This window comes from Sesamum indicum, linkage group LG2 (assembly GCF_000512975.1).
Source record: "Sesamum indicum cultivar Zhongzhi No. 13 linkage group LG2, S_indicum_v1.0, whole genome shotgun sequence".
NCBI classification, from domain to species: domain Eukaryota; kingdom Viridiplantae; phylum Streptophyta; class Magnoliopsida; order Lamiales; family Pedaliaceae; genus Sesamum; species Sesamum indicum.
In genome coordinates this window covers 11,189-27,406 of record NC_026146.1, presented here as the reverse complement: position 1 = coordinate 27,406, position 16,218 = coordinate 11,189, and the positions used below count along the sequence as shown (strand labels likewise).

The window sequence follows — 16,218 nt, the reverse complement described above, 5'->3', positions numbered from 1 at the left end:
GACGGTGAGCTAGACCCAGACCTAGAAGAAGACCCAGACCTAGAGGACTCAGATGCAGACTCAGACCTGGTCGAAGAGGACTCAGAGCCAGGTCGCGACTTAGAATTCGAGCTAGAGCGAGGAGGCATCGTACCTTAAAGCAGGATAGCTCTGGAAGCAGCAGATCGAATGCGAACTTGAAATCAGGAGTCCTGGTCGCTCGAAGTCTACGCGTGAGGTAGGTTGGGAGTTCAAACGGATGGCGTATTTATAGGAGGACTGCTTTGGAGAAATGCGCCGAAGATCAACCAAGGGGATTCCGCCACGTGTGGGCGATCAACGGACGCGACGGTTCGACTTCTTCAAAGGCAACGAACTTGCACTTTGAAAAAGTGAGGGAGTAATGATGGGTATATATATATCACCCTTGCAAAAAGACCGAAATGCCCTTCATTAGGGGCATTATAGTCATTTTCGCGATCAAGATCCGCGTGTTTTGTAGCGGGCAGGTCGCAGAGGACCCGACCCGGGTCGCACAGACTGATTGAAGACCCGGACAATGACGACCGTTCGATCAGAACGTGAACCAGCAGGATAAGGCCACGTGGCCCAGTCAACAGTGTCCAGCTATGTTCTATAAATAGACCCCGAAACGCCGTTATTAAGGTAACTGTTATGCATTAATTGAGATCGAACTTTGAGATCGCATACATTTCACTCGATCAACCTAACTTGAGCGTCGGAGGGTCATTGTCGGGGACGTGCCCGACGAGCTCACGGTTCGTGTTTTATTCTCAGGGGATCCAAAATCTGTTTCGGAAGAGTTAGTCGATCAGCGGTGAGATCATCTCAGGAGATCGAATAATTCGACCCGGATCAACAATATAATGGTTATTAAGCGCAACTAACTCCAATACATAAAGACTAGAGGTCTGTCCAGATTCAAAAAAATAAAGTAACGGTTACACGGTGATTCAAGCTCTCCATCAAAATAATAATGAATGATTATTTTTTCTATCAGGAAGAAAATAGAGAGACAGGAGATGAAAAATGAGCATTATTAATGTATATTGGTAAAAATTATTAAATTGCAAGGGTAAAAAAATAATTTAACATATATGAGGCACACATTAAACAAATGCAATTCACCACACCATATAACTTTCAACACTACTATAAATACCAAATATATTATTTTTTTAAGGAGGAGGACCATTCATTGATTTGACTATTTCTCTTGCTCCCTCGAAAATCGCACTTCACCTGGTGCGCGTTTGTGCCGTAGATAGAATTCTCAATTTTTATACCTTTATAAAAACCTCGACCACATCAATTATTTTTTTATTTTATGTTGTTTGTAATTGATCTAATTATTTCTAATCTTTCATTTTTTGTTATAGCATCACAAATCAAAACAAGATGTGCTTTGCTGCTTTTTTTTTTTTTTTTTGGGTAAAGTATTCTTTGTTGTTTATGAGAAATATTCCATATATTATAATCATATCTTTTAGGTGTAATATTATATTTTCGTTTTTGAGATTTAGTGTAATTATATATAAATTTCTATAATTTGAAAAGTTACATTTAGTACCTTTAAAATTTGCTTTCATTTAACAAATAAGTTCCTTCATTAGTCAAAATTTATTGAATTTATTGATATTAAAAAAAATGGATAAAAGTCCATATTTACCATAATTGACTTATTACTGATTTATTATAGATCACATAAATCTTTTTATGACCAAATTATTCTTTTATATTTTTACACATTAATGCATGTGGGGAGGTATATCTTTACTGTTATAAAAATAGTTTAGTCGGAAAAAGTTTGTATGTTGTATGATCTGTAATAAACCAATAATAAGTGAATTGAGAATAAATATCAATTTTTATTTAATTTTTTAGTTAATATTAGCAAATTCAGTAAATTTTTACTAATGAATGGACTTAGCTGTAAGAATCAGAGGACACCATAGAGATATTAAATATAATTTTTGAAACTATAGAAAATTTATATTAATAACACCAAATTTGAGAAGAATAGAGTGTAATTATCCTTACCTATTACAGATGAGCATTTGTTATTGTGGTAATGAATAAGGTTAATATTTCAAAATTTTGAGATTTGGCTCCAAATTATCCTTGTTAATATTATGACCACTGGTGTTTGAATATTCTAATTGTCTTGTTACTGTCAGTGGTAGATTGCTTTCTTACTAACCTTTTATGTTAAAACTTCTTTAATTTTTTTGTCTGTTATTCTTTAAATTAATTATTTTATTAATCTTTATTTTATATCTATCCCTTCTCAACTTTCCATTTGTCTCTCTTATTAACTTTCGATCTCTTTTTGTTGTTCCAATAATTTTTTATTTATTCAATTAATATATATGCTAAAATTTTTAAAAATTGAATCTTACGCACACATATGAATGTGCCTTATATACTATTTCTACTATTACTAGTGAAGCATCTACATATATAGTTATAAATTAGTAATTTTGTTGTACTAATAATCTTATTATTTATGTGATACTGTAATATTGGTGTTTGTAATGAAATTTAAGTGTAATGAAAAATATATACATAATTATTCTTTGCGAAAGGAAAAGATAAAATGTTACTTAAACTAGTGAGAAATTAAACTAATTGCCTTGTTCAATATCATTAATTCAAACTCAGATATTTGATTTCTGTTCATTGTTTATTTACCTCGGCTTCAATTTGCAAAAGGTGATGTAATGATTTATCAATACCTAGTGGTGGATATTATTGCCTCAACTTTTACCAAATCAAATTTGATGATTATTATTTTTTTTTATGAATAATTAAGGTGATGATTGGATGTATATATACATAGATTTGTCATATTGGTGGAGAGTAATAAGAGCAACAAGTTGTGGATTTTAGTGCTAGCACCTCATCTCCTTCTACCCACTAGTCAGTAGCCTTTGTTGGTGCCCAAAAAAAACAAGAAAATTCTATTGAAATGGCCACTTTTGGGATAACAGTAGGAGCTTCTTTTCCTCATCTGAACGGCTTTAAATCTGTAACCAAACACCCCGTTTGCTCAGTATCAAGAAAAGGTGCAACCGGGACAATCTTGGTCACTGGATCAGTAGGAAGCTACTCCAGCCGCCACCACCGCTACATCTACCGTCTCAGTTCTTCCAGTTCCAAAATAATGGCCTCCACAACAAAGGAAATAGAGAAATTGGGTATCAAGATCGTTAAAAGCCCTCCTGAATCTAAGCTTTCCGAGCTCGGTGTTCGCTCTTGGCCCAAGTATGTATCTGGGGCCCCTTGTCGTCTCTCATTTTTTCTTTCCCGTTTCTTGTTATGCATCCATTATGATACGTCAATCTGCCGCCTGTTCCTGCTCTGTTGTTCCAGACTTTAGAATTGCTTTTGTCAGGGTTATCCAAATTCATTTTTGATAATTCGCGTTCAATCCTCATGGTACTCAGGCACTTCATAGGAGTAACGGGTACACGCATGTCTGGCTTTACCAATTCTGATACAACTAAACTCTATCTTACCATTGTGACTGATTGAGTTCATTTTTCATATTTATCTTAAAAATGACGTAAAATGTTTCAAAGCACATCAATTTGAACAGAAGCAGTTCCATTCATGTGTTGGGCGTCCGGTTTGTGTAAACAAAGGCATCAGTACTACAGATTTCTCCCTCTAAAACACAAGTTACCTTTACTCGTTGAAAAGTCTGGCCCTTTGCCACACAGCTAATTTGGACAGTCGTCCAAGTTCGTTCTCCTTTGCATACTATATATCCCATCTCAAGAAGTTACAAAAGCCTCCTTATTACTTAAAAAAGAAATGCACACGATCATGTGTGTGGGACAAGTATCATGGTCACCAACTACAACAGATTGACTACATTGTCAAATTCAGTTGTAGGTAATCACGTCATATACTAAACTGTTTCTTCCTACTTAATTTAACAAAAGTTTTCTCTTTTGGTTGTTCTCTTTGCTGCCAATTCAAATTTAGAGATTCTTCCAGATGAACTGTGCTCCTAAGGAGTATTTTGATCTATACATTACCTTTCTTCTTATTCATGAATGCTTAAACATAATAACACGTGGGTGCAAAAATAGTCAATAGAAGCTTTGAGGGAGAAATTCTTAAACAATTTGAAGGGGCAAGGTCAGTAGAGCTTTAATAACAAGATTTATGAGGGCAAAAAATTAGTGAGGTGTGGTTTCGCTTTTCAAATGGCCTTATATTATATGGATTCTTGCTGGCTTTAATGATTCTTTATCTCTGAAAATAGGTGGGGATGCCCTCCAAGCAAGTTTCCTTGGACATACTCTTCCAAAGAGACATGCTACCTATTGGAAGGAAACGTTAAGGTCTACCCTGATGGATCTGATGAGGCAGTTCAAATTGTTGCGGGTGACTTGGTTGTCTTCCCCAAGGGAATGAGCTGCACTTGGGATGTTTCTGAAGCTGTCGATAAGCATTACAAATTTGATTGATCTGATGTCATCGTTGAGCCTTGTCTAATGCCAAGCACTGATATTTCTTGTTATGCCTAAATCACGATGATACTTAATATTTCTTTTTATGGCTGGATATCCCGATTTTGACCATCATTTTACTCTCATGCTCACTCTCCCTCGCTTGTGCGCTCACCTACAAACGTAACTGATTCCAAGTGGATTTAAGTAAAGGTATCACACATGCCTCGACTAGAAAAATTCATGAAAAATATATATGTACCGCAGTTGCAAAAAGAATTCCAACATTAGTTGGGTAAATTCAAAGGATGCAATGACAGCACTTATCCAGAAGTCACCCACTCCTGTAATTTGACGGTATAGCATCTGTTCCTGCAATTTATGATGGTTTCTTTTGTGTTAGATAGATCAGCTGGACTTCTACAATGATGCTTTAATTTATTTGTAACCCATGATAATCCATTGAGAGAGAACCTTCATCAAGTAGCTCATCCACGGCTTAAGACAAATCATTTAACTGAAATAAAAAATCATTACGTAATAATATTGTGTATTTATGTCTTACTTTTATGTCTTAATTTTTGAGCATTGTATGAAGCATTTGCATAATGTCATCCAATGATCATTCCTACACGCCAAGATTGACAACATTTATCATAGCAATACCGCAACTTTACACCATGCCTTCAATCTTTGCAGTTGCATCCATGTATTTTTGTTGACAAACAACTACAGCACTTCATTAGCTCAGAATTATTAACCCTCTTGTTACATGAGAATATTTTGGTGTTGTAATTGCCCGGATTAGGCACTAATTGTGAAAATTGTACCTTTCTTGAATCCTATACCTCTTATCGTCCACTCAAATTTTTCTTTTTTTGTTACAACTCAACTATCTTCTATGTATGCAGAGAAGGTGACGGCTACAAACTATAAATGAATAAGTTTTACAATACAATGAGATAGGCAGAAAAAACTATTTTACAAAGTTGGAACTACTTGTAATAAATGCTACATGCTCATTGCTCTTGATGTGACCTCCAATTCACCTTCCTGCAGCTCTGCTTCAGCTGCACCATTTTCTTCCTGGAGAATAAGATTCCTGTTTCAGTAGAAGCCAATTGAAACTCTAATCTACTATAATGTGCACTATATCATACCGCCTGATCTTTGAAGTTGGCCTCTGCAAGGTATCTCTCCAAAGCACCATCTCCACGAAGTATTTTCCCGCCACATCCAGGTTCATTTATTTTACCCACTGATTCATCGTCAATGACCACAGCATCTACTCTATCTTTTCCAGTCTTCGCATCTGGAATCTAAACAGGACAAAGTAATGGTTATGGCTAAAAGCTAGCACTAAAAAAATGTGATATAACCATAAACCTGATGTCCACAATAACTACATTTACCTCATACATAGCATCTGTTAGAAGATTTTCCAGTATGGCTCTTAATCCTCTAGCACCAGTATTTTTGGTCATTGCTTTATTGGAAATCAGTCGTAAGGCTTTTTCAGTGAAATGTAATTTTACCTGGAATTTTATGCATACTCAAACAAGTTAATTGGTTTAGTGTCAAGAATTCTCAATGGACCAAGGATACAAAGAGTACCAGCTTGCATGATGAAGCAAAAAAGGCTTACGTTATTCATCTTAAATAACTTCTTGTACTGCTTACCAAGAGCATTTTTTGGTTCCATCAGGACCTGTAGACGAAATGAGAGAAGAAAATAAATCGTAATGCATAACTTGGCAGAGAACTTCAGTCAAATGCATACCCACCAAGTAAAGGATATCTAACCTATCTTACATGCATTTATGTGTGTGTTAACAAAATGTAAACGAGTAATAAGATGGCAACAAAGAAAAAGTTTAGATATGTAGAGAAAGACGAAGAGCGAATAAGAAAATAACCAATCCTCATCCAAGACCATGTATCGCAATTCTCAGTAATATTTAAACAGTTGAGACATCCTAGCTGGGCAAAGTAAAATTAATCACCTGTCTGCATAAAATGAGATAAAAAGAGGGAAACTTAACTAGTAAAACAGTGTCATTATACCTGAACAAGTTGGTCTTCTGTAAGGGCTGACAAACTAACCAGAATAGGGAAGCGGCCAATAAATTCTGGTATGAGACCATAAGCTATAAGATCACTACTTTCAACCTGTAAAATATCAATTTTTCAGACATGAAATAAAGCTTAGAGCTAATTATAATTATTCTCTTTAATCCAGGATAGCAAATGATATAGCTTAGATATTCCGAGCTCCTTATTCTTACAGATTCAAGCAGAGATGATGTTACGGCAGCATCAATCACTCCACCTGCTCTCATGTTAGCGCGTACAGGAGCTCCAAACCCAATTGATGAATCCTGCCGTCTGGTAAAACATAGTCACATTTCATTGTTAAGATCATTTAAGTTAAAAGTAACAAGCAATAGTACAATTTGAGAGAGCATCCAGATGAGGAGGAGATAGTGCACATGGAAAATCACCTCTCAGAAATAGTTTTCTCTAAATCAACAAATGCTCCTCCACATATAAAAAGGATGTCTTTAGTATCTATCTGGAGAAAACATAGAAAGATAACTAATTATATGCTTAGTAAAGAGCGATGGTCACAATTATAAAGGAATAATCTATCACAAGCCACAATAGAAAGGGGAGAACAGTATTACCAACAGAAATAAGACATTAAAAACAAGTGTGACAAAGAATCCTAACATGAATGTCACCATCTTTTCTACCATTGCAATTTTTATTTCATTAATAAATTTTACATTTAACAGTCCAGTATATCTATGAGACTGGCCAACCATCACTCATCTAGTCCATATAATCTAGTAACCAACAATACATGCAAGAGAAAGTGTGATCAAGAAACTTCAAAATTCACCTGATAGGAATTTTAAGACTTCAAAGCTGATATGGGGCACATGAATGACACTTTTTTTCTTACCCTTCTGGTTACTATTTCTTTATGACTTTCTCCACTCCACAATTAGAATCTATGAGAATGACGTCGAATTACCAATTAAACAAAAATCTCATACTAAGCCATACTGAAAACTTGCTCTTGGTAACGAAAAACAAGTTTCGGAAATGAAGTGCAGAACAAAATTATGAATTCAAATTGAGCGCCTGACTTGGAAGACCATAGTGTTGAACTTTTGGTGATTGATTTTGTATAGTCTCCCAAACCAAGTTGTACGTTCCATGACCGATGAGTATAGGATAAGTGTTATTGAAACCTCAAGATCAAACTCCACCAGAAAAAAACTAGTAGGTTCTTAAATGTTCCTAGTCCCTCTTCCTCGTGATTCATCCATCAAGATTTGTTGGGCATTCAAAATATCTTGCCTTTATACTGTTGTCTTCATATTTCCTATTCACTTAGTAAATATAGGAGAAAGAGGAAGGGATCGACTAACAGCTCTGTATTTCCCTTCCTCAATTTTCCTTTTCCTGCTCTTGTTTATTTTTGCTTGAATAAACATACTTCTTTCATGTTTTGAAAAATATGTGATCCATGCACAGATTAGATAGTACATATGCTGTAATTGTTACTTCAAACATTAATGATACAAATGAAAAGAAGATTCAGTATGGGAGCTGACAAGAAATTTGAACAAACAGAAGACAATTAGGACCATAATACCTGAATATTATCGCCCCGAGGGTGCTTCCTAGCCCCTTTTTCGGGAACATTTACTATCTGGCATAAACAAATGGGTGTGAGAGTATGACATTTGCTTAAAATATCTGCAGGCAATGGCATCAATTACAAAAGTGTGGCACTTGTTTGTGATATGCAGATAACTTATCAAACTAGTGAAACCAGTAGCCAGTGGCTAGATAAACCAATAAAGCTGCTCACTGGCAGATAATAGGTTTCTACTCTACTGGAGAGAGGTTCACAGCAGCACACTTTTCCAGTTTGTTACTTTGTCTCAAATTCTGGAGGCTTTCATGAGAGGCAGATAGACGCTGGGAGAGAGATAAAAGCGAACAAATGCAGAAGAGCATAGTTCACAAGAAAGGGGACAAATTGTCCTCACAAACTTTGAAATTATAATTTCAATCAAGGGGATTTCATGACAAAGTTGTTGCTAATAAAGATTTTACAAGAAACAAAAAGCATTGACTATTGACCAGGCAGAAAGACAATCTCCAGAATATTGATGAGGAAGAGCCCAATATGGAGAGAAAAAGCAATTCATCACCTCATTGTCTTTTTCCCAGAACCCCCAACCCCCCCCCCCCCCCAATACACAAAATTCTGCCCAATCTCTCTACATGTCCCAAGGGAGGCCCACAAATAAACCTAGTGTCTTGTACAACAAAAAGTCAACTTATGGGACTTTCTAAATAATACAATTTTAGTCAAGTAGTATTCCCCGAGGACATGTGCCTTCCAGATACACAAAAATAGAAAACATAGTTTACTAAGTTGTTTTTTTACCATGATTCTATATGATGCCAAACTTTTATATTGGAACTTGCATGTACAAGGACTAGGTATTTTGAATGATCGCCTCACCTAAAAGTTGAAATATGAAAGGGAAAGAAATTTAACAATTAAGGTCCCCAACACACCCACTAAGGTAAAAAGATGCTGATACTCTTAATGAGGCAATGACTCACACTAAGTCGTAAATGGTTGTGGTGGTGGGACTACAAGTCAGGACGTTCCTTGCTCCCTTTGATCATAAAATGAATGTGTATGCTTTTTCAGTCCCTAACATGGGAAGGCCCTGTGTTATGAAGCAATTTATCGACTACCAGTTACACCATTCTAAAGATTGTCCGTAAGAGCCTTATAAATTTATCCAAGCTTTTGTAGCGTATATAAATAGATGAGACGTAGAGAACTCTACACAAACGGAAGACCTAGCCATTCATGAGCAGCCTAGTTCATGTGCACCCTAAAAGTCATTTAGTAACAGAAACAAAATGTAATTTCTTGTGGAGGTGGTCACATGTTGTCATGCACAGATGAAACACATATAATTCACCCAAAGAAAATCAATCTTGACAAGAGCACTATAACTTACAGTCCCTTCCAGCATTGATCACCCTCACCAGAGACATCTCTGCTGATATTCAAGCTCTCAGCCTTAACACCAAACAAACAGAAATTACTGTAAACTAGAACGACATACAAAAATTTCATCAAATCTCCAAGGAATAGTACAGGAAAGACGAGAACCTTCTTCGTTATCTTATCAACTTCATCTATGTACACCATCCCTTGTTGTGCAGCTTGCACATTAAATTCAGCAACCTTGAAGCAAATTGAAAATTGACATAGTAAGTTTAATTCATACACTAATGTAAGACAAAACTGAAACTGCCATTTTCCGGCAAAAACATAAACTTAACCACATGCAGTGACTGCCAACTTGCGAGTCCATGTCAAATGTTACACTTGGTAAAAAGACCACTAGAGTAACATAGCATCATGATGAACCCTGAATGCAAAGGCATCCAAAATGCAGAGTAATGGAGAATTTCATACTTACAACATAAACTCAACTATTCACGATTCACAATTTAAATTTTCGGGGACTATTTGTAATCCTGAATTCTATTTGCATCAGAATTCAGAAATCTCTTCACCTTCACAAACTGATTAATATAATTACAGCATATTTTCAGCCTAGGTACGTTGAACCACTTTTAACTTCTTTAAGTTGTGAATCTTGACACATGCAGGCCTGATTGGTCGATTAGTCTTTTTTCATAGCTTCCGTAGAATTTCAATATAACAATTCAGATGAAGCATTTAAAGAAGAAATAATAAGCATACGGTGAGTAATTTGTACAATATTGATTCAACATCTTCACCGACGTAACCAGCCTGCAAATACACAAACTTCATTTTAGATATGCTGAAGAGAATGAGAAAAAAGTAACAAACAACAGAGGGGAGTTAGAACTGAAAAGAAAAGGTTTTCATGTTCTACATTAATGATGCTAGACTCATGTTCCGTTAGGCAGCTAGCCAGACAGCTAGAACTACAAATATTGGATAATACAACATTTTTATTGACCATTTCCCATTGTGCCTTCAAATCTAGAAATAGAAAACGGAAATTTGGTTCCACTTCTATTAGTAGCACAACATCTGCATGCTAAGATCCATCCTTTCTCGGGTGATCTAAGCTGGCAAACTATCAGGGCTTACAATTCCTCATTAGAAAACTTTAGCCAATAGCTCATTCACTTGTCTCCTAAGTGCAGCATGCTCAGTATGAGTAGTTAGGGGAAGTTACTAGATCAATTGCACATTGTTTAACAAGCATTAGAGGAAGGTTATTGGGCAATTCCTAAGGCACAGACTCCACTAACTCAGCAAGGACACTCCAAACTTCTAGAAGTTGCTCATTATCTCCTCTTACTATGCAAGTCGTTGTCACAGCCAAACTTTTGTCTTGGATAACATTTTGTTAAACCAAGTCTGCAAGCTTTGCGTTGCCATGGGACCCTGTGGTATTTCTAATATTTCAACGCAAATTTTGTTTTTCATGGCAAGGTTTTCTGTGGTATGAGAAGATATTGGCATTTAATTTGGATTTAGGGTCCTTCATGCAGAAGCTTAATGATGCAAAGAAGTATTCTATGTTGATGATGAATTAGACGCTGTAATGCACATTCTCCAGCGTTATTGCAACAATTTGTTAGTCATTTCGAGGGTGCTTAGAGAATGAAGCACTGAAATACTTTAATTCTTAACATAGTTTGAAAATTCAACATGCTAACTGAAGTATTATCTTCAACAGAACATCTTCACTTTGTAAAAATGGTCCCACATTAGATAATAAAGTATTTTATATTGGGTGATGCCTCCCTCTCCGAAATATTTCTTTACTACAATTGACTTTCAGGGGATAATATAGGTTAAGGAACTATGCTGATTCAGAGGGGGGAGGGAACTATACTGATTTGCTAGTCAGATTTAAGGGGAAACATAATGTTTGAATTTTGTATTCACAAACTATGCTAGCCACAGTCTCCATGATCATGTAATCACACTACAGTCTTCTTCTTTTGAGATAGCATAAAGGCTCATACACAGGCAGCATGTAGTAAAGATGAAGACTATTTGCTGAAGACAACACAAATTTTCAGTTGATTTTTTGTTTCTTCTGAAATTCAAGGAAGGTTATTTAGTTGTAACTCGCCTGTACAAGCTTTCCGATAGATCTAGATTGGAAGATTCATTTTGGAGTTAAAATGACTACATAATACCTATTACTAAATCTAACCACAGAAATCCAAGTCCTAAAGTAATAGTCAATACCTTTCTCCACATCAAGGTCATTTCAAATTACCTCGGTAACCACTCTAGACGTTACCATTGATATATGTCTATTTTTGCGATATTCAAATGTCAATGCTGATGCTGAGTCCTCCATCAAGTGTCTTCAAGAGAGACTTTAGAAGGCCTCAGCGAGATTTTAAGTTGACTCAAGAGATTCCAAGGTTATTTTTTCTTAGATTATCTTTTATGTTAAGACTCTGCAGCATTTATTGGACGACCTTAATATCCAAGTAAAGAAATCCTGCATGAGCAACAACCACTATAGACGTGATTAACAAGGGCAAACAACTTAACCAACAAAGTCTATTCAATGTAACCCACCTAATAAAACCTAATATGCGATCCATAGGAAAATTTCAGATATTAGGGCCGGCACATAAATGCATCTACATTTTTCAACCCCATCCCCTTCTCCAGGGCCTATCACATGCAGTTTTATATTACAATTGATTGAAAGTGAAAACATAATCACTTACCTGTGTCAAAGTAGTTGCATCAGCAATCACAAAAGGTACATTGACAAAACGAGCAAGAGTTTTTGCAAGTAGCGTTTTCCCTATTTATATGCAATAAACAGTTCAAAAACCTATTTGAGATATTTAAGCCACAAGCATAGAAGACGCTCATGTAGTAAAGATAGCGAAGCCAGCTCAATTTGAACCGACAAACAGGAGAAATATAAGCTTGAAACATGTCAATCATACCTGAGCCAGTTGGACCCATCAAAAGCACATTGCTCTTTTCCAAGTCTACATTGTCGTCGTCATCTAATGTGGATGGTTCAACTTCCGACCTAGCATACACAAACAGAAATTTAGACCATAAAATGAGTAATATGGAACTAGAAGATATTCAACTGCCCACATGAAACATCACAACAAGATCAATAGTAATGCTTTTGTTCCCCTTTCATTCTTGGAGGTCAGCCATGATAAAATTCTCAGTGATTTACAGAAAATGAAGAGAGAGTTCGGTGATGCTAATGCTGACACTAGATTGCACTGTCTTAGAGTTGTCCCAGAGCAAGGGTCGTCTCTGGCATAAAGAATCTGGAACTGTATGGAAAGTTGCTGAATCCTCCTTTCTACAAGTCTGAATCTTAATTTCGTGCCTTCCAAACTCATTCCTTGGTATTTCCTATGTGCAGGCATTATGAAACTTAACTCGCACAGTTTGCTGAAGAAAACCCCAGACCAGCAACCATAGGTGGACTTAGAGAGATGATTTAAGGCATTTATTTTGGGGAATTGCGGAAGGATAATAGTACGCGAGCTTAGAATCAGAAGAAATAGTCATTGAATAGATTCTCAACTGTTAATCTGATGCAGAGTTCGAACACATTGAGGCAATTGCATAACTGCCTGGCAGGCTTGCAAGTATTGGGATGAATCATGACCAAAGTCTTGTGATACTGGAGCTTCGACCTCAAGAAATCAAGAGTCTAATTTAGCAGAGACAGCAGGAGTTGCCTTATTGAGGTATCAAGTTTGTTTTTCCTTTTCTACTATGTACCAAAATAATGCATGAATAGATAAGCAGAAAGGCAATGTGTCGCTAACCCTTTATGCAAGGAGGCATGATAAATCCTTTTGTAGTGGTTGTACACGGCCACTGAGAGCACCTGCCAACATTAACAGTAAACAAAATATGAAATCAGGTCATTTTGAAACAAAGATGACCACAAATTTATTGCGAAAATGCTTTTTGTAAAACTAATTGTGAGAAACAGACATTCACTGCATGGATCCGAGAAACAAGGTTACATAAACATTCACTCATGGAAACGACCACATGGATCCTTGAAAAAAAAATTACATAAACAGTATGCAACAGCTAGCTGCGATGACCTATGATTAAGCTCAAACAATTTGGGAATCAGTTTACATGGATTACTTCTGATAATCATGGTTCAAAGTGGCGGGCATTATTCGACATCAGTCACAGCATATTATCGTACGATACGAATATATATTCCACATCAGTAATATTACAATGTTATAAAATTTTCAAAAAAATAGTTAAAATTAAAAAACAAATTAAATATCACAAATTACAATAATATTACACGCCAAGTTTTTTGTCATATCAAACATTGATAAAATTAATCACAGAAGCGCTTAAAAAAATTAAACATAAAATATTACTTGTCAAGCTAATGTCAAGTATGACCTTTTTAAGGGTTGTACAGGCACTTCAAGAATCATAGCTTAGATTAATATTCAACCAATTAGAAAAAAATATTACCCTTATAACATAATTTCACAGATGTAATACAGATTAATTCCATAAATATCACATTTACTTGATAAAAATGCAGTAGAGAGAAAGAGGAGATAAAACATTATTACACTTGCAAAGATTATGCTTGACAAAGATTATGTAAATTTAGGAGCATGAACCACAATAAGATATGAGGAAGTTCACAAATCCATAAAAGAGTAAACACCACTCATAAATTTATATAGTCATCTCAACCATCACATTATATTGGCACCGATAATGTCCAATATTATCGGTGATATAATTGGATAATACCAATCTGGTCATGTATCGGCCGTATCCGATTTGAACCAGATAATTCCGAAATGCTGGATCTGGGACAAAGAGTTATTGTTTAGTTATGTATACAAATGAGGATACACACTGGTAACGTTCAAGCTCATAAAGCAACATGCAAAACCATATATAACATCAAGTTTTGATGATAGGAGGGAAAAAGGAAAAAAGTAAAGGATCAACCTTTTTTGCACGTTCCTGGCCAATAACAAATTTGTCAAGTCCTTTGCAGATCTCCTTTGGAGTGGGTAAATTTTTACCAAGATTAGACCCACCCCAGGTGCTCTTCTCTCCATTGTTAACACCACTACGAGTGCCATTGCCACCTGATGCTCTAATAACATTGACGCCTGGGGCAAAAGGTGGACCAGGTGGGGTATGCACCGCAATCCCATTTCCTGATGGAGGCGGATGTGGAGGCCAGTTCTCTGGTGGCTCACCGCCATATGACCTCAAGGTCTCCCAGAAGGAGGGCCGAAGCCTCTTCCCATAGTCTTGCGGATCAGTTGATTTCTTCTCAGAACCAGAATTCCTGCTTTTCACCCTGCCAATCTCAATGAAACTTCCCTGCAGAGGGGACATCTTGAAGGGCCTGAAGTAATAGGCCGTCTTACAATTGGGGCAAAGATTTACTGCCTGGAAAGCGTTCCCTACTCCTCCTCCACTACCACCATCACCACCACCTCCATCTTTGATGAAGTTACTATTGCTCTCATGGATAGTGTTAGTAGAAGAGTTATTGCTCTTGTTATTGCTATTATGACTGATGATGTTATTATTGGGAACAGTGGGAAGAACAGGCGTATCGCCATCGAGTACATCGAAATTGGGATTGGGGGAGGAGGGAGGAATGAGGTGGTGCGGGCGGTTGGTGAAGAGGAGATCCATTTGCTTGGAGCAACGAGGGCAATTGGCCTCCGCCCTAATTCTCAGAGTAGTGTGGTGCTGCTCATTGCCGCTGCCACCGTGGTCCCACTTGTATCTCTCCTGCACTCCAATCAAAGACTCCCTCCGCTTCACATAACACCCCACGTGCAAGCAATTCACCAAGCCCCGGTTTTGGAGGTGAGCGTGGTTCCACCTCCACCAACCTTTACCTTTCTTCGATGCCTCCAATGCTACCTCTCTTAATTTTCTCCATCTCCAAACTCCCGACATAATTATTCCTGTAAATTCCTATTCTAACGCTCCTTTATCGAGGAAAACAAATTGCGCCGTCGGTTAGTTAACTGTTTGAAGCAAAATTCAGATGCGTGTAGATGGATGGATTTCTTATTTTGTTATCCAAGGTAGTAAAAAATCAGAAAATTTAGTACAAGAAGGTGCGTGCTTGAATGTGTTTAGCGCAACGCGAGCCAATCCCCTCTAATCTAATCTAACCTTTATATGCAAGAAAGCGAGTATTGGGGAGGCCGGAGAAAAAGGAAGAAACGAACACTGGAGAAGATAAAGTACGACAGTATTTTCAGGAGAACCAAAGCCCAGATTAGTAGATCAGTTCCGATTAACTGATGAAATTTTAATATTTTAATTGTAAATACTTCTCTACCCTCGTTTAGAAATCTGTAGATCTAAATACTAAACAGATGAATGATTTGGATTTCATCATCAATATCTATATACAGTTCATATTTATTTGATATAAAAATATTTTAATACATAATACAAAATATATAATTTTTCTAAAGAACTTGTATATCTATTTATTTATATATAAGAATATATTAATATTATATGTAAGGCATAAATGTATTTTTTTGTCCATAACTTGGATTATTTGGCGTTTTCGTCTATTAACTTTCTAGGAAGTATGTTACCCATGCATCTTTTTATTTTTTGAGATTTCAATCCTATTTTTTTACTGGCGTTCAC

The 16,218-nt window shown here is 36.4% G+C and overlaps 2 protein-coding genes across 2 annotated transcripts; one reads left to right on the top strand and one right to left on the bottom strand.

Annotated features, from left to right (window-relative positions):
* LOC105174565 lies at positions 2,871-4,600 on the top strand. The gene is made up of 2 exons (XM_011096712.2): positions 2,871-3,264; positions 4,274-4,600. The coding sequence occupies exons 1-2, from the start codon at positions 2,969-2,971 to the stop codon at positions 4,476-4,478; spliced, it is 501 nt and encodes a 166-aa protein (XP_011095014.1). The 5' UTR covers positions 2,871-2,968; the 3' UTR covers positions 4,479-4,600.
* Positions 5,242-15,860, bottom strand: LOC105174555 (CLP protease regulatory subunit CLPX3, mitochondrial). Its single transcript, XM_011096701.2, is given in 16 exon segments — positions 5,242-5,546; positions 5,621-5,779; positions 5,873-5,995; positions 6,106-6,168; positions 6,525-6,629; positions 6,746-6,845; positions 6,962-7,032; positions 8,125-8,181; positions 9,521-9,540; positions 9,543-9,582; positions 9,676-9,750; positions 10,276-10,326; positions 12,267-12,346; positions 12,495-12,583; positions 13,350-13,411; positions 14,530-15,860. Coding segments are annotated over 16 exon segments (2,145 nt in total). The 5' UTR covers positions 15,505-15,860; the 3' UTR covers positions 5,242-5,471.